Genomic DNA, 24,469 nt, shown 5'->3' on the forward strand with positions numbered 1-24,469 from the left:
TTTCTAATGCAGCCTCACATCAAACAGATATGTTGTTATGGAGCTTAGATGAAGCCACATTACAGGAAAAGAGTTTGACAGTACATGACTGATGTAGACGTTTAAGAGCTGATGTTTTAATACGACATCTGGTTCTGATGGCTGTTCTAAACTGACTTTACAGGAGTTTTGTATGTCATGATTCACTTGTGCACGATTAGGTCAGCTAGATAAAGAAAAGACAGAAAAAAAATAGAAATATCAGGTTATTCTAAAATAATTTGACAAGTTTTTTTGCATTTGTGGTTAAGTTTTGGAGGAAAATGATAACTTTTCCACTGAAGCTGTGACCAAAATGGGATGTGAAAGCACAAAATAGGTATTTTAAATAGGTATCTGTGGAAAACCTTTAAAATATGTAGGTGAACATGGAAATATAGATAGATAGGCTGCCGGTTTCTATAAACTTGTGTATAGCTGTTAGAAAGAATTTTAAATTAAAGCTACCCCCCATGCCCTCGCCACCCCCCATGACCGGCTTTTTACTCTCTCCTGCCTCTGTATGTGATAAATTCATGAAAAATAACACTTTTTGTTAAATATGGCATCTTTTCTGTTAATTTTATCTCCATGGCAACCATTTTATATCATGGTTGCCAGGGGGTGACAAACGCATCTGCATTATTATCTAAAGAATTTGCAAAAGTAAACTTTTGGATTTCCTTAGCAACTAAGTTTTTTTTTGTTAACCACGCCCACATTCCTAATATGTTCACATCATATATTATATCGATTTGTTCAGCTGGAGTTAATGGTTAATGTAATACAAGGTAACACATTTTATAATAATTTGGCAAAAAATCTCCAAGAAACAGAGCAGCACATTAGTATGTTACCAACGCCGTTCAGGACTGCAAGGACCACATCAAGTATGCGTCAAAAAGAGGGAATACGATTGGCTTTAATATTTATTTTACATTTTAAAAATATTTTTAATGTCATAGAAACAGAAACATTTAGTTATTGTCTCTGTGCTGAGGGCAAACGTGTATCTCTGCATTAAATCTCCACTACAATGAAAATGTTTGTGGTTTTTTTGAAGATGTTTTCTTGGCATTTTTTCTCATGATTGAGGACAAATAAGAAGAAAATTAATGAATAACTGCATTTCTGAGTATGTCTTTATTCAAATCAGAAAATCAGACAAATAATTGCCATTTGAAAAAGATCATAGTTGTTACGTTCAAACTACAATCGGCAGGCCACAAGCTCCATTCCGATGCATCCATTTGCAGACGACTGGATCCATGAACGTCTTTGTTTTCCTCGTCTGAGCTGGAATCTGGATCAAAACTGTACAGCTGCATTGCTACAATATTATATATTTATAGCATTTTTGTTGCTAGGTTGGGAGTGTGAGGGGCTGTAAGGTAGCAGGAGAGAATGTAAACAAAAGCATGATGGGAATTGAAGGCTAGCTCATTCTGCGCCAACAGTCCCAGCTAAAATTCAGATGTGAATTTCTAATGAACTGCTGCCGCTCTGCAGAAACTACGTCCACTGGGAACGCTTTTACAATAGATCAGAAGATGATCGCAGTGGGCCTTTAAAAAGGGCTTTGTTGTTTGGAACTTAAGGACAACTTCAGCTTTGCTGATGAGGGTTTGGCTGAAGCTGGTTCCTGCTCTGCACTAACCCCAGGCGTTAAACAGAGATTTGTAATGGATCGTGTCCTCATTTAACAGTGTTAACAAGGGTCAGCTCTGCTATATATAAGCAAATACAACTTCCTGTGGCTTCACCTTCAAACTTAAAAAAGCTCACGCTATTCAGCTCAGTTTATGAAAAAAAAAATCCTACATCTTTTATATTCCTACATAAATATTTCAGTCTTTATTTAATTAGATCCCACTGAGGCTGATTTGGTGCTTCTGGCTTGAGCAGCATGATTTCTTTGTCTGCGTGTCTCATGGTCAAGAGCCCATTATATAATCAGAATAACAGCTTTCTTTTGCTCGGTCTGGCATCTGTATGACTGACAGCGTCTTGCTGAGCGGACCCCGCTCATGTCAGTCCTTACAGCAGTGTGTGTGGAAACAGCATGGAGTGGGAGCCCAAATTTAGGCTGCAAAGGTACAACCGTCCAGCTGGATGACTCCACAAAAGCCAAAGATGCTGCAGATGTGGTGACCTGCTGCATGCGCTAACAAACCACGCATCTGTCTGTCTGTCTGTCTGTCTTCTCCCCCCCTCCCAGTGTCTGGAGCGAGCCATGAAATTTTCATTCACCGAGTTTCACCTCTGGCACCAGCTGGGCTTGTCACTCATGGCGGCCGGGAAGGTGAGCTCATTTCTCCTTATATATGGGCGGGAGAACCTCACCCATCCTCCCTCAGGCTCCTCCCACATGACTGTCTCCACGTGTGCAGCAGAGATCAAGGTGATGGAGGGGAATTCACATCAGGCACGCCTCAACCTCTCATTGCTGCTCATCAGCGTGCACATGTGCGTTCACGCACGTCTGTGGCAGGAACATTGATCTGGATTGCAGGATGGGCTGATACTGATACTGCAGATCAATGGAGACTTCTAGAAATAGTCCGCTCCCTATAAGGCCAGGGGGGCCGCCTTGGTGTCGTCAGATCCGCTTCTATTTAGGACTGCCTCCGGTGTGAATACGCCTGAGTGCGAGGACTCGTGCGCGTGGTCGAGTAATGATTGACCTACATGTATTACATGACTGTGAGCCTAAATGGGTCTAATGGGGCCGTGCATGTGCGTTTAAAACACTTGCCGGGGATCCGTTGGATCTGTGGCCGTGTGGTGATTGGCTGCAGTCAGAGCATGAATCATGATTTGTGTCTGTGTGCGTTTCAGTGGGTCGGTGCTGTGTCTGTGTTTAAAGAATGTGCCAGGATGAGACCTGAGGACCCGTCGCTGCCTCTCCTGGCTGCCAAAGTCTGCATCAATCAGCTCCACTGGGTGAATACAGAGAGCACACACTTGCACATTATCAAATCGAACCAAATCAAACTTTATTTATGTAGCACTTTTCCTATAAAAACACCACACAAAGTGCTTTACATTAAGACAAAGCAAAATAAATAATATAAATACCAGAACGAAAATTAAAATAAAGGCCCATCCCCACACATACACACAACCCCCCACCCCTTTCCCACCTTCCACCCCCTAACTGATAGAGATAGACAATGGGAAATAGGCTGAGCACGAAAACAATGTGTTGGTTGTTGGAAATGCTAATATTTGGGAGCTCCCTCTCTGTGAACAGCTGCATAGCCAGCCAAATGCAGCATCACATGCGGGGACCGCTCCACCACAGCTAAGCGGTGATGCAGGTCCCGATCTAGAGCTGCAGCGGCTGAACAGCAGCCGACCCAGAGGGAGAGGATCCAACTGAGGAATCTGTGAGCAGCGTGCACACACCTGCATGCAGATACACCAAGCACAACAGCAAGAGCGTGCGCTGCATAAAACATAAGGTCCTGCAGCAGTTCATGACACACACACCTCTAGGTGGAGCTATTCTCTTTTTTGGAATGTCTTACTATTGTGTAGGAGAAAGGAGCAAAAAGGGTTCCTGCTCAAAAACATCATCAAGAATACACTGTTTATTTAAATTATTGCACAACCCAATAAAGATGACAGACTCAGTAAAATATGAGAACTTTTAAAATATATTTTAGAAACTTAAAAAGTTCACATTTATTAAACTCTTCTGAAAAAAAAAAACAGTCTAATTCAAACAACAGACAAGAAAATATGAACTTTAAAGGGTCCAATAGCAGAAAGCTGGTAGTTTGCAGAATTGTGGTTGATCAGAGTGTAACAATGACCACTCACTGAGGTAGCAGTTAGAAAGTGCAGAAAAACAATATTATTTTGAAAGATTATGCTTTATTTTAGTCTAACTTGTGCTAATCATATTTAATATTGAATAAAGCTATATTAATTAATGTAATCAATCAATCAATCAATTGACAAGTTTAAGCTTATGAAGAAAGAAAGGCAAGTAATCATTCCAGGACATACATAATATATTCTTTTTAACACTATAATTAACCCTTTGAGTTTGTTTCTTGTTCTGGTTTTGTGGAACATCACAGTGTCTACCAGTAATGTTTATAGGATGTATGCATTAAATAAAACAGGAAGCATAGTTCTGTACTTGATAAACCTTAAATAACATTCAAAAAGGTCTCTATAAAAATTTCTCTTTCAGGTAACAGAAAAACAAAATGTGCTGTTCTTAAAAATGTGTGGACCTACTCTTACTGTTAAGTTTCAATCTCAAATTTGCCTTGATTCTGACGCCAGTTTTCGTTCAAACCAAGATTGGACTGACTGTTTCCGCCTCATGGCGTTTCAAACAGGAAGTACCCGCTGGTTCCAAGGAGCCAAAATCCCAAAGACTTCTAAATAAACAGCTGATACTCAGTCCTCCTATTGGTCAGAAAAAAGATTCTTGCTCTGCTACATTTTTAACATTTTAATAATCCTCATTTTTATTCAAGTTTATTTTTCTTCAGTGAGAGTTATTCAAGTTATAAACTGACCAATCAGAGGCCTCAATAAAAGCATGTGGTCTCACGTTCAATGTTCGAAACGTTTGACGGTTTCTGTCAAGCACGCTTTCAAGTTGTAGGGGTGTGGACTTCCAACAAGCTCACTCCTGATTGGCGAAGGTGGTTGCCATTGACATGTTGACTCGAAATGAGTTGGATTATTGACCATTTCTGGTTCCAACATGGCCGTGTTGAAAAAATGTACACATTACACTCACTCAGTCCAGTTCTCAATGAATCAAATTGACGTTGCAGTCACAAAAATGTTCTCTCTAAATTTGGTCTCATAAGAACAAGGTTTAAAACAGTGTAGTACACAGCAGTATTTCTTATCATGACCTTAAGTCCAGTGTGTTGGAAGCTTGACCCCTGGTATTTCTCAGGGTCCTGGACTGTGTGGCAAATACTGGTTATCTCAGCTGCTGTTACCTGATCTGTCTGGTATCTCCGCTGTCCTGCAACCATGTTTGGATTTCAGCAGGAATGTCTCCGAATATCATTTTAACACGTGTTCAAAGTGAAATGCAAAATCCTGCTTCTTCCATATGTGAGACTGTAATTTAACACTGTGGCACAGCTTGATTTTTCTGGCGCCGAATAAGGCTAATGCTTATTACAGTTAGCGTTGGCTTGCTGTGATAAAGCCAATAAAAACGTTGGACATTATCTCTATTTGTAGAACAAAAAAATATGTAACAAAAAAGTTGTTCTGTCACACAGGAAGCAGGACTCCTGGTCACAAGTACACACACCAGAACACAGCGTACACTACTGTCTGCAGTTGTCCCTCCATGTGCCATAGAAGCCCCAAACCCAACAAGGGGTCTTTAAGGGCTGGACGTTTCTAGTTTCTGCTGCCACTCATCAGACTTGTTCTAGCACATTCTCCAACAATCTGTCACTGGTTCGTAGTTACTCCACGGATCACTGTCAGCACTTACTCACCACAGCTGACCAGCAGCAGACGTGCTGTATCAGATGACGCAACCCAGTTGTCTGCACTTAAATTGGCTGTTGTCACTCAAGCTGTTATTCCTGTATCACTCTGTATATGTGCTAAAGTTGTCAGTGGTTGTATCTGTTATTCGGGCATGAGCTCTGAGGGTGAGGGTGAAAGACCTTATTGGATCTGCGGTAGACTTTTTTTCCCTCCAACTATGATGTTAAATCTCACAACCTCAGTGTGAGAAAAACTTGACAAATTTGCCACCTCAGCACTGGTGAGACATCAGTTTTGGTTCAATTAAAAATGTGGCTTATTGCATGATATTATTATGGCATTACAAAAAACTCAATAGAAAAACACCTTCAACCCTTGTGCTATCCTATGACCCCACCCTTGCATTGACGTGTTCTCCCTACCATGACAAAGGTGGATAAAGGTGGAAAGATTTCATCTAATCCATGGACACCAGTCAAGATCACAAATCATTGACGAAAAAAGGTTCAGAGCACTGTTTAGTGGGTCTAGATGACCCAACTGCCAATGTTAAAGTACCTAGGATAGCACAAGGGATAAAATAAAAAAGATGTTATTTTTATCTAAGGTCACATAAGTCTGTCTTTACCTGTGACCTATCAAAATAAAAGCATTATATTTTTAACTCCTTTTAAAACCTTCAGAGGAAATCTATTACAGAGCCACTCCAGTCATCTTTTGATCTATTGTAAGAGCGTCCCCAGTGGTCTTTTAATTATTATTATGCTGTTTTAAGCCAAAAATCAAGAAACCAGTGCCGTAGTTTCTGCAGAGCAACAGGAGTTCATTAGAAATTCAGTCATCGTGGGGGTTTATGACTGCCACATTGCTTGCTGCTGCTACATGCCAACAGTCTCACCTACAACTCTGAGGCGAATTCTATGGAGCCACTGCCGCTCTGCAGAAACTATGTCCTTGAAAACAACACAGATTTCTTGATTTTGCCTAAAAACGGTATACTGTATATAAATCGATAAACCACAATAAATCAAAATATGAAGTGGATTTTTAAAACCCAATACAAGGGAACTTACCATAAATATTGGAATTAAATCTCTCTCATATTGTGAAGACACAGTGTGGGGTCCACTGCATTTGAGTTTAGAGGACTGAGGGGTCGGAGGTCCAGTGATGGATGAGGAGCTTTAACAGGTTGCTTGTAGTCATTTGTATGACTTCTTTGAAAATACACTGACCAAAAATATAAACGCCACACCTTTGTTATTGCTCCCATTTTTTATGGTATGAACTCAAAGATGTGAAACATTTTCCACATACACAAAATAACCAGTTCTCTGAAATATTGTTCACAAATCTGTCTAAATCTGTGATGGTGAGCACTTCTCCTTTGCCAAGACAATCCATCCCACCTCGCAGGTGTGCCATATCAAGATGCTGATTAGACAGCATGAGTATTTCCCAGGTGTGCCTTAGACTGGCCACAAGAAAAGGCCACTCTGAAATCTTCAGTTGTATCACACAGCATAATGCCACAGATGTCGCAAGTTTTGAGGGAGCGTGCAATCGGCATGCTGATAGCAGGAATGTCCACCAGAGCTGTTGCTAGGGAATTGAATGTCCATTTCTCCACAATAAGCCGTCTCCAAAGGCGTTTCCGAGAATTTGGCAGCACATCCAACCGGCCTCACAACGGCAGACCACGTGTAACCACACCAGCCCAAGACCTCCACATCAAGCATGTCCACCTCCAAGATCGTCTGAGACCAGCCACTCGGACAGCTGCTGAAACAATCGGTTTGCATAACCACAGAATTTCTGCACAAACTGTCAGAAACCGTCTCAGGGAAGCTCATCTGCATGGTCTTCGTCCTCATCGAGGTCTCGACCTCACTCCAGTTCGTCGTCGTAACCGACTTGAGTGGGCAAATGCTCACATGCGATGGCGTCTGGCACGTTGGAGAGGTGTTCTCTTCACGGATGAATCCCGGTTTACACTGTTCAGGGCAGATGGCAGACAGCGTGTGTGGCGTAGTGTGGGTGAGCGGTTTTCTGATGTCAATGTTGTGGATCGAGTAGCCCATGGTGGTGGGGTTATGGTATGGGCAGGTGCATGTTATCGGCGAAGAACACAGGTGCATTTCATTGATGGCATTTTGAATGCACAGAGATCCTGGGGCCCATTGTTGTGGGCAAGTGGTGGTCACACCAGATACTGACTGGTTCTCTGAGTCCCCTGACCCCCTCAATAAAACAAAACTGAAGATTTCAGAGTGGCCTTTTCTTGTGGCCAGTCTAAGGCACACCTGTGCAATACTCATGCTGTCTAATCAGCATCTTGATATGGCACACCTGCGAGGTGGGATGGATTGTCTTGGCAATGGAGAAGTGCTCACTATCACAGATTTAGACAGATTTGTGAACAATATTTCAGAGAACTGGTTATTTGGTGTATTTGGAAAATGTTTCATACCATAAAAAAGTTCATACCAGTTCATACCATAAAAAATGGGATCAATAACAAAAGTGTTGCGTTTATAATTTTGGTCAGTGTATTTACAGTAAAAAAAAAAAAAAAGAGAAAAGAAAATTCAGTTCTAGATTTATTTACCATATTTTTCTAACTATACGTTGCTCGGGAGCAGTGCTTTTCAACCTTTTTTGAGCCATGGCACACTTTAACCTTGACAAAAATCCCGTGGCACACCGGCATCCAAAAAATTAAAAAAAGGAGAAACTCATAGTCTGTATTGATCTACAGCCCCTCCGCAATCTCACGTGCATTTTTGTGATAATTGTGGCAGAAAAAGCTGGAAGTTGCAGCTGTTTTTTCTAAAAGATGTAATAAAAGTTAAGTTAGAAGATTTAAAAACTGTTTGCTGTGTGTTCGTTGTGGTTTCAAGACGTTTAACAAGGACGACTCATTGTGCACTGAGACGCTGTCACTTTAACCCACTGCATCATGGGAGATGTAGTGCAAACAGCCGCCGAACCCAGACAGACTAGTGTCTCTGAGCTTCATGGTTTTCTTCACTTGTTCCACGGTCTGACACTAGATTCTGTGGAAAGCTACACCGCTAAAGACGAGCTTTAGCTGGTATGTTTGTTGGAACTGAGAGACTTATGAGCAGAATCGGAACAAGGAAGTGAAGAGTTTAACCACTTCTGATTGGTCAGACTGATGACGTGTGATTAAGCCTCCAAGAATGATTGGTGGAGACAGTTAAAGGGGCGGGACTTTTCCAAAAATGTCTGAAGCTACAGCTAAATCGCGGACCTGTCCTTCTTATCAAAATGTCTTTAATAGAATCAAATAAACGCAAAGAAAAAAGTATTTTATGATCTTTCATATTCCTAACTACTCAGTGTTTTATCAGGGCATTCATTGTTTGGATGAACAAACAACAACAAAGAGCTGACATCCTGGAGTTGGTAATTGTTTTTAGATCAGTAAATGAGGGCAATTTCCCACGGCACACCTGACCATCTCCCACGGCACAATGGTTGAAAAACACTGCTCTGGAGTATAAGTTGCAGCACCCAAAAGATGCATAATAAAGCAGAATAAAATTATCACACTTGAGAATAAGTTGCACTTTTGAAAAGTTAACCATCTACCGCAGGAGCTGCGTCTGACTGACAGCGCTTTTAGCTTCCATATCTCTGTAACCCAGTTTGATGACTTGCTGTCCTGCATTAGTCGGAGGAGGGAAAAAATAAAAACAAGAATAATAATGTTTCAATGTACACAAAAAAATATCATAAAGTTCAGGTAGGAAATGATCGGGTTCCCCTTTATGTTTGTTGTGGACAGCATTTTTTCGTCTGCCTCTTTTCAGTAGCAAATACTGATGCACACCCCTACAGCGCCCTCAAGTGGTTGTTAGGGGGAAACAACTGCTAAAGCACAACCGGTTGTTAGTGGAAAATAATTCATATATGCGCTTATTTATGTTTAAAAAAATTACATATGAGTCGCTCCTGAGTGAGGTGCGACTTATACTCTGAAAATGGTAGCTGCTACATTTATGAGGCGCTGAAATATCAGCAGACTGCTAGTAAAAGTAAGAGGTCACCTTGCTGACTGAACTTTTTCTCACTAGTGATGCTTTTAGTATCTGCTTTCTCCTAACATTTCTTAGGTGTTATTCCTAGAATGGCGTGAATTGAGAGGAAAATAGGCTGAAAGTGTTTCTCTGTTAAGGGCAGATCTTCGGTGAAATTCTCTACATAGGAGCGTGTGGAAAAGTTCCAGACTTGTTGTCAAAACAGTAGCAGGTGGCCGTGTCCTGCCAAACCCCTGCAGGCACAGAAAACTTGAACCTGGACTTCATTCTTCCTGATCTGTACTTATGACTTTCCCAAAGCAGGATTGCGGGTTTGGAAGCACTGGGATAGTTTTTATAGCCCTTGCTCGCTTCACCCATTTCTCAAAGTCATACCTAAGTTGCCAAATTTCTGCTCACATCTAAATTGCAGCAAAACAACAACCCGCTCTTTATAGATAATGTTTAATAAGTCATTGTTATAGAAACACAAACATTTAGTTCAACTTTTGTTTTTGATTTCTGAATTATGCCACCCGATAAGGCACAGATTCTCCCTGAAGAAGTCTTCCTTCTCCTCAGCTGTGCCTCAGTGTGGATTTATGAAGGATCTGCTGTGCACTTAAAGCCAGAGTGCAGGATCTCACCAGAGAGAAAACAACAGCAGAATTTAGAGTGGAGGCAGAGAAAAAAAAAAAGAGGATGAGGCTGACAGAGAAAAGGGGTCAGATTAGAAAGGAGAAGCCAACGGGTGAATGCAGACAACGCATCTGTCAGTGACTGGAGATCATTGCAGGTCAGAGACACTAAGGAGCTTACAGTTTTAATCACAATGCGACACTATGGTCACGGTGCTGTGTGGCTTTACATAAATGGGCCATGGTTCTTCAGTGCCATCGGACCGTCTGCGCTGTGATCTGCATGGCGACATTTTTCCCTATTTACGTCAGCTTCCCCCAGATCCAATGAAAATTCACGTCTAATTTCGGACTTCCAGGTGAACTCTCAAAACTCGAATGATCAGTAAACTGACAGGAATAGCAGCTTTGCTAGATTCAGAAAGAGCAGCTCTTCAGATGTGAGGTCTTTTCTCTAAAACGGTCACATGCTCTTCTTTCACAACATTCATCAGAGGAGAGAAAAATCTTCAGATGAGCTGCGACTTTGGCTATTGAAACTAGCAGCAGCTGGCTTTGGAGAGGGAGGCAGAGGGAGAAAACAGCGCAGGAAGAGGGGGAGACAAAGGCGAGGGGTGTCTCAGCAGTCGGTCTGCTTTGCCCTCATCTGCTCACCTGCCCACCCACCCACCTCCAGCTCCACCTTTCAGAGTGACAGTGTTTTTCCTGCGCTCTGTGCAGCTCTGTTGCTGCGCGTGTGGGCGAGCATGTGTGCATGCTGAAGGACTCCGAGCTGTCCTTCAGCTGAATCCATGCAGACTGTTCTCACACTAAACTCACACCAGGCTGTTCATGCCTGCCACATCGCTTGCTGAACACTTCCACTAATGTGCACCAGAGGAGAATGCAAATCCTGCTTTCACAGTGACACTGAGAGGCTTCATCTGATACATTTTATGTTTCTAAAGTCTGTTCAGATAAGTCAAGTATTTGTCTCATGTGAAAGTTAGCACCCATTTGTGCAACTCTATCTCTTAAGCTGGAAATAAACTATATAATAATTTATTTAGGAAGAACGAGACCAAAAATCACAGAAGTGAGCACCTCTGACACAGGCCAATATATCAAAATCTTCTTCCACTTTTGGCTTCTCCCATCAGGGGTCGCCACAGCGAACAAGTCGCATGGTAAATTTGGCAATGTTTTACGCCGGATGCCCTTCCTGACGCAACCTTCTCAAACCGGGCTTGGAACTGGCAGAGGTAGAGAAGGGAACAGGGAGCAGCCTGGAGTCGAACCCGGGTTTCACGGATGGAAGGCGCCGCAAACCAACACGAGCTAAACTGGCTCCAGGCCAATATATGTTTTTCTGAACATTAAAGTCTGACATTTTGAGGCCAATATATCAAAATGTCAGACTTTAATGTTCAGAAAAACCCGAAATAATTTTTCTGTCAGACACTCCAGACTTTATTCGGTTAATAATAGAAGGATGATCACAAACATACTTTAGAAGTCTGAGCAAATATACATTTTTTTCCTTTGGATGGTTGATTTTTCTGCTTAAAAGAACATGGAAGACCACAGAGATTCATAAAACTGAACACTGCAAAAAGGCCCCCTTAGAAATAGGTCAAACATTCTTAACATTTGGAAAACATTCTCTAAATAAACCAAAAGAAATTGCCAATGTGGTAAAAAATATCTCTCCAAGAACATTCATGGTAAGAAAAAAATTCTAGTCACTAAGACATGTTTTTTTTTTTTAAACTAGGATTGTTTTGCTATTGAAAAACCTTATTGAAAAGATTATTTGTGGTGCAAGGCAGAAAAGAAGACACTTTTCCTTTAAAATAGGGTCTGTTGACTTTCATAAGATTGAGTTTTTGCAGTGTACAAATCTGAAGTCTTCTGGACCAACTCCCCTTTGAGACCTTCTTGATCTGCATCAGCTAAGGAAAAGCCTCATGCTAACTGTCAGGCACAGTGGAGGTTGTATGATGATTTTCAAAACCTTTATTTGGGTCACATCACCTGCACACACTTTGGCACTTTGAGACTAAAGCTTATTAGACATAGACTCATTCAACAGAATGATGACCTGCAAAGGATTTGTCTCATTTCTTTCAGACAGAAGTTCTGGTTCTGGCTCCACACCTCGGCAGTTTCTGGCAAACAGTCTATGAGTAGCAATACAAAAAACTCGGTTCCTATTAATTCCATTGCAAAATCGTTAAAAAACTTTATATTCTTACTTATATAAGTATTTTTTAAATGCCAGTCTTCACTGATTTCAGTAGTATCTATAAGTATTTAGAAGCTAACTGTTTGTGTTGATTGTTCAGTTCAAGGAAGCTGAGACTCTGTCCAAAAGGGTGGTGTCCATGGGGGAAGAAGCAGGGGAATTTCTGCCCCGAGCTTACCTGGCCCTTGGACTCTGCTTCAGCCGTCAGGCTTCTGAGGGTAAGAAACTCCTCACCAAAAAAATCCCACACAACTGGGATAGAGACAGCACATTTCTTCCTTGTTGGTCAGGATCCAAGATTGTACAAGTTGTCCTTCTTAAAAAGATGAGAGAGGTCTTTAATGTTCATCATAGATACACTTCAACTGTGAAAGACAGAATGTAAGAAACAAATCCAGAAAATTACCTGTCCACACCCCTAAACAGTCAGACTGCAACCTCTCCCCCATGACCAAGGAGCTGAAAGGACAGCAGGGATAGGATTGTAGACCTGAACAAGACTGGGATGAACCAATCTGCAATGAACTAGCAGCTTGGAGAGAAGAGATCAACGGCAGGAGCAAATATAGAAAATGGGAAGAAATACAAGATCACGGACATTGTGCCTCCACCTGGAGCTTTATGCAAGGTCTCACCTGTTGGAAGGACAAATGACCTGGAAAACGCAAAGGAAACACCCAGAAATACAAGGGGGGACTGGTCAATGACCTGGAGAGAGCTAGCACCGCAGTAACAAAGGTTACCATAGTAACAAAGGTTACCATAGTAACACACAATGTCATCAAATATTCAAATCCGCCAGTGGTCCAAAGGTCCCCCTGCGCAAACCAGAACTGTTGTGGTTTGGGTTCTGTTTGTGTTGTATTCAACTTCCTGTCTTATTTTGAAGGTTCTTCCTGCCTGTCTTAGTTTGAGTTTTTAGTTTTTACTTCCCTGGTACCAATCTCAGTCCTGTTTGTATGTATGTCTTGTCTCTGCCTTCCTCTGTGCTGGTCCATACAGTCTGCTACCATGTTTTTCTGTGTACCCCGTGAGTTGGTTTTCTAGTTTCCTGGCTTGGCAGCACCTTTTGTTATATTAAAAATCCCTGGTTTTTTGGAACATCCTGCCTCCCGTCTCTGCATTTGGGTCCTGCACCAATCCCTCGACAAAACAAGAACATACCCAGACCCATCTAAAGGAAAACGATGAATGGTCCATGGATAGTGAGATTTTGGACAAGAGCATTTCAAAGTTTTGGAGTGGACTTGGTCATCTTTAAACCTCAATCTATTAGCCCTTGTGCTATCCTATGACCCCACCCTTACATTGACGTGTTCTCCCTACCATGACAAAGGTGGATAAGGGTGGAAAGATTTCATGTAATCCATGGACACCAGTGAAGATCACAAATTATTGAAGAAAAAAGGTTCAGAGCACTGTCTAGTGGGGTCTAGATGACCCAACTCACAATGTTAAAGGGCCTTGGATAGCACAAGGGTTAGAGAATCTGCGGAGGGAGTGGAAAGTTTTCTTTTTCCAGCAACAGCCCCAAACATCACAGCTCTAGATGAGATCTGCATGGTGGAATGGACCAAAAAAAGCAGCTACAGTGTGTGGAAAGATCAGCAACCGAATACTTTTCTCTGTACCATAATACTTTAAAAATTATTTAAAAAAATAAACAATATAGTTTCCTGGATTCATTTTGGTACTTTTTTTTTCTCTCATAGTTGAAGTATATGTATGATGAACATTACAGACCAAACTCATGGTTCCCGCAAATCAACTAGCAGAATCGCGGATCCAAAAGAGACCCTTTTGCACCACTGTATGTTCTGTGATTTGAGACCATGGAGTGGGTGAGGTGTTAGCATGAATCCTTGTCTGCAATGTGATATAATGTAACAAAACCAGATCTGGTCTCTCCACAGCTTCCCTCAAAGACGACAGGAATGAATTCAACAAAAAGGCCCTGCAAGTCTTAAATAAGTATGTTTCACTATGACGCACTGCTTTCTCAGTTACTAAATATACGTTTTCTCACATGAACATGGTTCAAAGTCCTCGCAGATGGTGTGTCTCTCAGCTTTGTGTTTGCCATGCCCATCACTTTGGTACTTGTGAGCGCATAAGAGGGGAAAGGGTCTTTGGTGTCTCAGCCTTCACACTGACAGTTGCTGGTAAAAAAAAAAAAAGGTTTAACCCGACACAGGACCCAGAATAAACCAAATTTTCATTTACTTAGAATTAACCAAAAAAACATTTTTATGTGTCATTTTATATCTTAAAGTCCCACTCCGATTATCTTTTGATCTATTGTAAAAGTGGTCTTTTAACTATAATTATGTCATTTTTAGCCAAAATCAAAAACCTGTGTTGTTTTCTAGGACATAGTTTAAGCAGAGCAGCAGCACCTCATTAGAAATTTGCCTCTGAGTTGTGGAGCAAGCCCACCCCCACTTCCTTCATCCATACTGTAACTAAGCTCTCTGTTTACGTGCTCTCTCGCTTGCCTACAGCCCCTTACAGCCCCAACCTAACATTACCAGTGAAACAAAATTGCTGAGACGTACAGTCCAGACGTACAGTTTTGAGTCAGATTCCAGCTCAGACAAGGAAAACAATGACGCACATGGATCTGTTTGTCTGCAAGTGGATGCATCAGAATGGAGCAGAGCAGGAAGCTTGTGACCTGTCCAGTGTATTTTCTACGTCACAAATACAATCTTTTTTCAAACGGCATATTTGTGTCCCCTCCAAATTCACAACAATTTGAAAAAAGAAATACTCAGAGATGCAATTGTAAGCTTAATTTTCTTTATATATGCTCTCCATCATCAGAAAAATACCACAAGAACATGCTAAAAACACAGTTTTAATCGCAGGGGATCTTTACGTTTACAAACCCCCGTACTTGAGAACAGGAAGCTATGACAAATGAAAAAAAGCAGATACGGCAGGTAGAAGTCTTGCAACAAGCTTTTCCCGAAAAACAGAGTTTGTGGCTAAGTTGAAGTTAACTTTCAAACCCAGAGGATGTAGAGACATTTGACTGAAGTGAATGACCCTGGGAGTATTTCAGGCAGGCAACTTGAGCAGTGCGTTTACCTGGTTACTCCTCCCTGAGGGCGGTTCAGTTTAATCAACTCACCTGTTTAACGTCCTACATAAGTTCCAGGTGCGCGTTCCAATCCCTCTTCTTCCATTTCCGCGAGCCCTGCATTCGTCAACCCCCCAGCTTTCACCTGTGAGTGAAAGCCGGGGGGGAGGTGATCTTTGTTTTATGTAACTGAACGGAGCCTTATGCCAAACTAAAAAAAATATGGAAATTCATTTTCTTACTGCATGAGTTGTCTGACTGAAATACCATTGGAATGTCTTCCTGGGAAGGCATCATGGGAAAAAGTTGTGTGGCCAACCCTGGATAGACTTTAAGAATTTATATCTCTGCTGGTTGTGAGACACTATGGTGTCCTCCTGGAAAAGCTGGCCAAAGGGAGGGAGGTCTGGGGCTTGTTTTCTTACAGCTGCAACCCATACCTAAACTACTAGAAGTTATCAGTTGGTTGGTACATGTTTCCAAACTGGAAAACGTCCTGGAAGTGTGGTTATATAACCCTTCCGTCTGAGGTGCTGCTTACGTTACTTTTTAGAAATGCTTGTATATGCTCTGTTTGATAAAGCAGGAAAAATGAAAGTTGCCTCTGCAAATGTTAGATTTTTTTTATTTGATTTGATTTTTTTTTTTCAGTCCCCCAAATTCTGCCTTTCAGATTAGTGCTGTTCAGGTGATAAGTGCGTGCTCCTTGCTCACACACTGACTGTTAGAAATAAGGAAATGAGACAGTCTTGTTTCCTACAAGTGTCATTCAGGCACTGATCAACACACCCCGTGCATTCAGCATTTGTGCGCCATCAATAAGAAGCCAATAAGCTCACCTTAGTAATGGCTAGAGTGTTGTGTAAGGGCATCGTCCAACAGCCTCACTTGTCTGTCATAAGTGTGTGCGACTTGCATTATCCTTATAAATACTTCACAATGCATTAATCACATGCATGACAATGGTACGTTCTATTTTTATGGCGTCCCTTTAGTCACACCCCCCTCTTAAGATGCAGCCACTCCTCTCTACGACTCTCCACAGGCCCTGACAACCCAAAAACCTGCAGCACCCGTACGGGTCAAACCCCCATACAGGTGCACGTGACTAAAGTTTTACTTCAAGACATGTTGTCAGTCTAAAACGACTTGTTCACATGTTCTAATGTTCTGACATGTTTGTATATCTGTTGTTCTTCTGCAGAGCACATTCACTAGACCCCAAGGATGCAAAGATTTCTTTGAATCTGGCTCTGCAGCTGGCCATTGTTCGGCAGGTACTAAGAAGCAGCAAAAGTTTTCACTTTTGATCCTCAGTTCGTTGCAGCCTTTATCTGAAAATAGAAGCGTTTATTTTGAAGGTCTCAGCAGCCATGGAGCCCCTGCAGGCAGCGTTATCACTCCATGGGGATGACTTACACTCCCTCCACCTGTTGACCCTGCTGTTGAGCGCCCAGAAGCATCACTGTCACGCTCTGGAAACCCTCAACCTGGCCCTCAGCCAGCACCCCGACAACCTCAAGTAAAATCCACAGCCACATCTAAACCCGCACGCTGAATAGAGGAGATTTCAATCTATACGCTTATGAAACTTTGAGTGATACTTTTGTGAGTGCTTGCTAGGAAGAGTAGCTGCTGTAGGTGGTGCAGGGAAGACCCGTCCAAACACAAGCCCCTCTCTCTCCGTGGGGATTGGGTGTCTCGCCTCAGCTATGTTGGAGGCCGACCGCACAGACACTCACACACTCGACGCCTTATTTAGACGTTCCCAAGTGGAGGGCTGCATTGCGGTACCGGTTCCCCCCTCATACACTCTTACCCTTTGCACACTGCAGCTGCGACCCCGAGCCAAGTGACGTTTTTATGACACAACAGACACTTCCTAAAGGAAAAACTCACCTCTCTTGTTATGAAGAGGAGCTTAAGCCAACTTAAAGGTTAAAAGTATTCCAACAATTAATGGTTTTGGACATAAATAGAAGCACTTGACAGTATTAACCCTTTATCACTTTGCATATTTTTGACAACATTTTTTATTCCTGTAAAATATTTATGTATGGAGTGAAAAGAAAAAGTGCAAACTCATTACATCACTTCACAGACTCACCTTTCATCCAGATCCTCCCTCATCATTATCATGAGCTGTGGGTCCGTGTGGCAGGCGACCACAGCATCAAGACGGACATTATTTACTTCACATTGACATGGAAGCGTGTTGCATCACCCCTCTGATGTGGTCTCTGTCTGCTTCAAAGCTGCGTAAATTTCATAATGCAACCATTTGGGGTCAGTGTTGGCCTCCATGGTCCCACCGCAGACAGATGGGGCGCAGTCATACATCAGGAGGAAGAGGAAATACAGCACAAAAAAAAGGCTGATTAAATAACGAAGGACATTAGAGCCCGACTGGGAGAAGAAAACACAGAGATGGAGTGGGTGGATGCTTTTATAATTACAAAAGCCTCACTGGTGGCTGCTGTGTGTTTGTGTGCGTGTGTGTGTACACTTGGAAGATAGATGTTTTATGTCTACATGCACAATCAAACACTTGCAGACACACACCTCCTCCATAGAGACACTTGACTGCTTTGACCCATTTAAAAGCTCTTTTCTGGGCTCAGCCAATTCCCCCCACTCTAAACCAGAAATCCCCATCGCCCCGGTAACCGTAAGGTCATACAAGCAGAAGAGGCGGATGCGGTTGTTGTTTTAAAACTGTTGTTGGGGAGAAGAGACTAAGACGCAAATGAATCTTTCAGGAGATGTTGCATACGTTTTACCTTGTGTCAGGTGACAGTTTGTAGTATATGTGTGTCTGTGTGAGTGTGTGTGTGGGTGTGTGTGTGGGGGGGGGTGCTCACATGAAACTACTCAAACTTATGAAACAGCAAGCTGTGACCTGTTGGTTGACTCTGAAATGTGTGTTTCTGGAAAGAAGAGAATAGCTTGTATGTTCCGGAAGATTCCTGGAAACGTGGTTTTGCAGTAACTGAGAGGATCTAGAGAACAGGATCTCCTTCCTGTGGCCTCAGATCCCAACATGAACACATTTTGATCCAATTACAACTCAAACTTAAAACACAATGATGTGCTTTTACACTGTAACTACAGTTTTGGTGTATTGATCTTTTTGTCAGAGAAATTAGGCCTTTTTTTTGCAATCTTTACAAAATTACAAAAACATATTTGACAGTCACCGATTTTGCAAGTCCCTCCTTTAAAATACGATCTTATTTCATGTGATCAGCTTTAGTTAAAATGTTTTATTGAAAAATATTACAACTTTGCGGCTTCATATGGTTCTGGATCCTGGAGGGACTGAACAAAAGTTCACCTCAGTATTCTGTAATGTAACCCTGGTTTCAGTGACAGGGTTAAGATTTTTCTGTAGGTCTTCTGCCGGTTTGCACTGTAGCTGCTGTCTTGGTCCATTCCTCCTTGCAGATCTTCTCAAGAGCTGAGCTATTTTAAGGCTTTTTCTATTCCTGTCACTTATTCTCTATTGCATTGAGGTCCAGAGACTGGCTAGACCACTCCAGAACTTTAAAATGCATTTTTATGTAGCCACTCTTTTGTTGCCCGGGCGATGTGGTTAAGATCATTGCCATACTTGGAGATGCTTTCACTGATTGAAATAAATAAATAGGCTGTTTCCCTCCAGTTCTTAGGGTCATTTGTACCCCAGGAGATGCGTGGATCCCTAGGTGGAGGGAGATTTTCAGTGATCTGCATACGTTTTCCTCAAAAGCTGCACTGGGGTTCCAGCGATGGTGGTTTAAGGACCCAAATGCTGGTAATTTTATCCACAAATTAAAACATGACAAAAAGTCAAATCTAAACTGAAAAAACATTAAGGAATAAATTAAAATAAAATGATTTGTTGAAGAAAAACTAAAAACAAGCCGCCTAAATCTGCGGAAGGGGGATTAGTTAAAAGAGAACACTTGATAAGTGATAGGAAAAAAAAGTAAACTATCAAACACAAAACTTAACTTTAATATCTTAAATCAACTAAACAGAACACTGATCCTTACAAGGAAGTAAGTTTTAATTAATCTCATCATTTTTTTTGGTTTTACCTTGAAATTAGGCATCTGGGGCCTCATTTCTAAACGTTGCGTACGCACAAAAGAAGGCGTACGCCACTCTCTACGCAATAGTTGAGATTTATAAAAAGCAAACTTGACGGGAAAATGTGCGGTCCTTCACGCAAGCTCTGACCCAGGCGTACGCACAAAAACGGGTGAAATGAGAAATGCGACACCTTCGGCACGTGAAAGTGAAAATGACAATCCTGCCTCTCATAAATAACATGAAGACTTCACAAAGCAAGTCTTACAATTAACAGCCTACACGAACACCCGTTTGATCGATCAGCAGTGAAACAAACAAAAAAATCAAACGAAAATTACAACAGAAATCCAAATGAACACTTATTTGCAAAAAGAAAAGTGAAATATTTTCTGCAATATTGGCCTGTTGTGCAATTCATCCTCATAAATACCGTATTTTCCGGACTATAAGTCGCACCGGAGTATAAGTCGCATTTTAACTTTCACAACCTTATATGACACAATCATAGCAGACTGTTTATCTAATAATTTCACAGTAATTTTTTTCTCAAACTTATTTATTTATTCTTTTCATGAAGCATCATTGGCTAACTAATACTCTGTTTTCATCCTGTATTTGTAGAAACAGTTGTCATTTTTATTGCATTTCTGAATCTATGAAATCATTGGAAAATAGAATATTGTGTTCTTAGCCTTCAAGATCTTACTGTAAAAAAAAGTTTGCTGATTCTCTGAGTCACTTAACATCCTCTTAACACTTAACATACCTCATACATCAAATTGACCCAGAAACATCATCTCTGTTCCTCACAAATGAACATAACAGGAGGGTTAACAATGTATTTATTTCAATTTATTTCTAATATAAGTCGCTGCGGAGTATAAGTCGCACCCCTTGCCAAACTATGAAAAAAAGTGCGACTTATAGTCCGGAAAATACGGTAATATAGTTAACAGAACGAAATAATGTACAAAACTGATATTCCCGTTAATGTGTCCGTCTGGCGGAGCAGATATAGGTGCAATTAGACAGACAGATGGATAGATAGAGAGAGATGCATTAATTGTCCACTGGGGAAAGTTGTTTTCATAGTAAAACATTTCTTCATAAGCTACAGAATTATGGTATTCATGGATATGCCTTTAGTTTGTTTTATTTTTGATAAAACAATGTATGGCGTATGTCTCAACCATTCAGAAAGCAACAAGAAATTACATTTGCGCTGAACAATTTCCCATTTCCACGTCGATTATTACCGACATCTGTAGCTTGTCAGATGTAATAAAATGCCCCATCACAATGCGTAACGACGCACAATGGCTGATCTTGCGCTCTTAGAAGATGTGGCAAATGGAAGAATTCGGAGTGAACGCATCTTTAGACAGCAAGAAAACTTGCTGGCAAACGAGGACGACTGGCTTATGAGCCGGTTCCGACTTCCTCGAGCCGTCCTGTTGGACCTATGCGGGCTTTTGGGGGGGTGTCACCCGGTGTATCTGGCGCGTCGGTGTTCCCCCTGCGCCTCAGTCAACACTCCACTTAAGGGATTCCCCAATTATTGCCGCTATTCTCTCATCAAGAGGGGTCAGCTCCGGACCCCCCACCCCCACCCCCGTGGCAGACACACTCTGGCGATGCAGCGCCAGATGTTTTTTTTGCCTCGACTTTGATGTCCGACCATTTCTTTTTTATTTCGGCCACGGTCCGAGGTTGTGAGGCTACAGCATTTACGGCGTCTGCCACCGTTTGCCACTCACGTGCCTTTTTGGCATTAGTAATGCCCACACTGTGCCCTCCAAACATTTTCTCCTCTTTTCCACCTCGCCAACGATAACTTCTACTTCACATTGAGTGAAGTTACGTTTTTTTCATTTCCTCTCGGTGTGTGCCATGGTTTCTCAATCAATGAATATTCATTTGTGGGCGTTTCACGGACTATTTATGGGCAACTATGGGCGTGTCATAAAGCCGCAAAAGCTGCGCTGCATTTAGAATTGGTTGTGATTTATTAAGGGAAAGATGCGTAGGATGTGCGTGCGCACGGTTTTATAAATCCGAATATTTCTGTGCGTACGCACGTCCTATGTTTCATCCGTACGCCACTTCTGACGCAAATCCTACGCAAAGTTTTATAAATGAGGCCCCTGGCGTTGTGATTGACAGGTGGTGCTCAAACCAGCTGTACCGTGCATATTACAACATTTGGGACGAATTTTTTGCTTGTTACTTTTGAAAACATTTGATTCTCTGTGACAGCAGTTCTAGTTTTATTGTGAAAGTTATGTAGTTTTTAAAAAACTGGTTCGAATTGGCCACATCAAAACAGGCGGGTTTGTGCGGCCACACTTCTAAACCCTCCAGTTACTGAGCTTAGTTTTGTTTTTGTATTTAGATTTTCATTTGTTTGTCATGTATTATTCTAGATGCGCTGTACTTACAACAATTTCACAGTAGAACAGAAACTCTTCCGGGCTGATTCTGACCTGAAACTATGGAGTCTGGGTTCCAGAGAAAATCAGAGGATGACGTCTTGCTGTGAACCTTGAACTCAAAGTAAGAGATCAATACTGGTCCGAGAAGCTGGAGAATTCACTAGCTTCCTGTTTGTGATCCTGAGAGAACGTGAACGTTAGTACACAGTCTTGCACGAGCTTGCTGCATGCTATGGAGCATGTGCATGCATGTGTGGGAATGTTTGTAGCCCGTGGCTCTCTGCAGCACAGCAAACCGTTCGCTGTAGCATTCAGAATTTCTCCCTCCTCCTTTTCTCCCACATCACAACCTGCCAGCCCGTTTCTCTTTCCAACACTTCCCATCCTCCTTCACTTCCAGCCCTCTTTTTTCTTCCACTTTTTTTTTGTTTGGTCTGTGTCTTCTTTTGCTTTGAAATTTTAATGGCAGAGTAAACAGCTCTGCGTCTCAATGTGAAATGGGATTCGGCTACAGATTGAGAGAGAGCTGTGCCGACAGAAGGGGTGGGCTTGTGTGTGTGTGTGTGTTTGGTTTGAGGGGGGGGGGGGGGGATTGACAGTGATAATGGTTTTGCAATTTGTACTAAAGAGAATGATTAATCCCAGCCTTTGATTCAGCATTCATCTGATGGGAGGCTGCAGCATCAGCAGCCTGTTATGCGAGCATCTGAACAAACATGCTGCTTCGCATGCCACTCTTTCTGCATGTCTAGCTTCACAGCACAAGTTTGTCTGCACGGTTGTGCAGATCTACACACATGCTATGTGTACTATCAGTGTGTGTTTGTGCTACATGTGCGTGAACAATTCTCACTCTAATCTGTGGGAGTGCAGGATGAGTAATACTGAATATGAACCACTCTTTCAGGGGAACATTATTAGCTATTTTTATGTGGAGTTTACGCTGGCACGCAGCGCTCTTATCCGACCACCACCAAGCTTTTTTACTGCTCAGTCAAAAACGACACTCTACACACGACAGCCTCAATCCCAGGAGGCTAGAAATGACAGCCTTTGTAATCTGCTGTGCAGCTTTGAGTGCTGTAATCTTGATGCAAACTCAGCCGGCATTATACAGATTGTGTCAAGGGGCTAAATGACAAGGTGGATGTTTGTGCAAAATAACTTCTTGTTGGAGAACTATTTTCCCAACATGGTATTTATATAAAAAAAAAGCATACTACCGGTCTGTGTGAGAAATTTCCTACTTCAGGGATCAATGGGGTTGATTTCCACTGCTCTACTGAATGAAAGACTCCTGTCTGTCTGTCTTCCACGCTCCTTTGGTCTGTTCAAAACACCAAAAAAGCAGAAGGACCATTGAAAGAGTGGGGCCTTTTTAATGCAAGGATGCAATGCAAGTTACTGATTGGAGGTTAACTGTTCCTCACTTTTTAGATTAGGGAGAACACTGCAAAAAGAAGTAGCCTAAAAATATACATATATAATATAAAAACAAAACAAAACAAAAGGATAGTTCTGTCTACATCCTTGAAAGTAACGGGGATTTCCATTGTTCTGTTAAAAGTTGGTGTGTCACTGTGTTTCCATGTTCAGCTTTATGTGTGGACAACTCCCCCTTTAGACTGGTGATTTCCTGATCTCGTCTCAATCATTTATGGAGTTGTCATGTTGCCCTCACTATAAAAACATGAATTTATGCCTTTTTGGATCAAATCCTATTTACCAGTACTAGGTTTGAGCATGCCAGTGCCTTTTTCCGACTAGCTTCTTGCTTTGAGTCTGTCTCTGTTCATTCATTCATTCATTTTCTAAACCCATTTTGTCCATTTCGGGGTCACGGGGCTGCCGGAGCCTATCCCGGCCACTCCTGGGCGAAGCCAGGGGGCATCCTGGACAGGTCTCCAGTCTGTCCCAGGGCCTTTCTCGGTTCATCTGCAGGTAAAGTCAGAGAGTCAGAGAGTGAGTCACAGTGATTGACGAGGTAGACTAGAAACGTCCCTTATTAACAGTTTGTGGTACAAATAGATTTACCCAAGAAATGCATTTCTATTTTCAGAAAACATTTTACTGATGATATTTCCACTGGCTGCGAGTTACGCATTAGGGTGTGGGGCTTCAGCACACTACCTCAGATAAAGACACAAACTGATGAATCACAGCTGAACTGAACTGACTCACCTACTGTTCCCCCTACAGCTGAGAAAAACCACCCACCACCACAATAATTTTAGAAGCTCATAACACTGACTCATCTGAATGTTTCCCTAAGGCATCACAGTTAAACTCAATACATCCAACATTATTGTTTTACATCAAGGGAGACATGTTACGCTTTTATTTACCCAGATGTATATTCTTGATGTTTTCATGGCATACCTGTGACAAGTCATGGTCCAAATGACAATCAAATAATCACATAATTACCCCTCCCTCTGAGAGAGTGTGGTTCAAACGAAGTAATCTCTCCT

General features: G+C 41.9%; 1 protein-coding gene across 2 annotated transcripts in view; it reads left to right on the plus strand.

Moving 5' to 3' along the window:
• Nucleotides 1-24,469, plus strand: part of LOC101155292 (tetratricopeptide repeat protein 7A) — a 76,574-nt gene that overhangs the window by 18,498 nt on the left and 33,607 nt on the right. For both annotated transcript variants that reach the window (XM_023963404.1, XM_023963405.1), the window contains exons 11-16: nt 2,237-2,320; nt 2,857-2,961; nt 12,511-12,628; nt 14,324-14,381; nt 16,697-16,769; nt 16,854-17,014. In XM_023963404.1, coding sequence (XP_023819172.1) covers nt 2,237-2,320; nt 2,857-2,961; nt 12,511-12,628; nt 14,324-14,381; nt 16,697-16,769; nt 16,854-17,014 — 599 coding nt within the window. The remainder of the gene's footprint in view (nt 1-2,236; nt 2,321-2,856; nt 2,962-12,510; nt 12,629-14,323; nt 14,382-16,696; nt 16,770-16,853; nt 17,015-24,469) is intronic.

Source organism: Oryzias latipes, chromosome 15 (genome assembly GCF_002234675.1).
Source record: "Oryzias latipes chromosome 15, ASM223467v1".
In the NCBI taxonomy this organism is placed as follows: Eukaryota; Metazoa; Chordata; class Actinopteri; order Beloniformes; family Adrianichthyidae; genus Oryzias; species Oryzias latipes.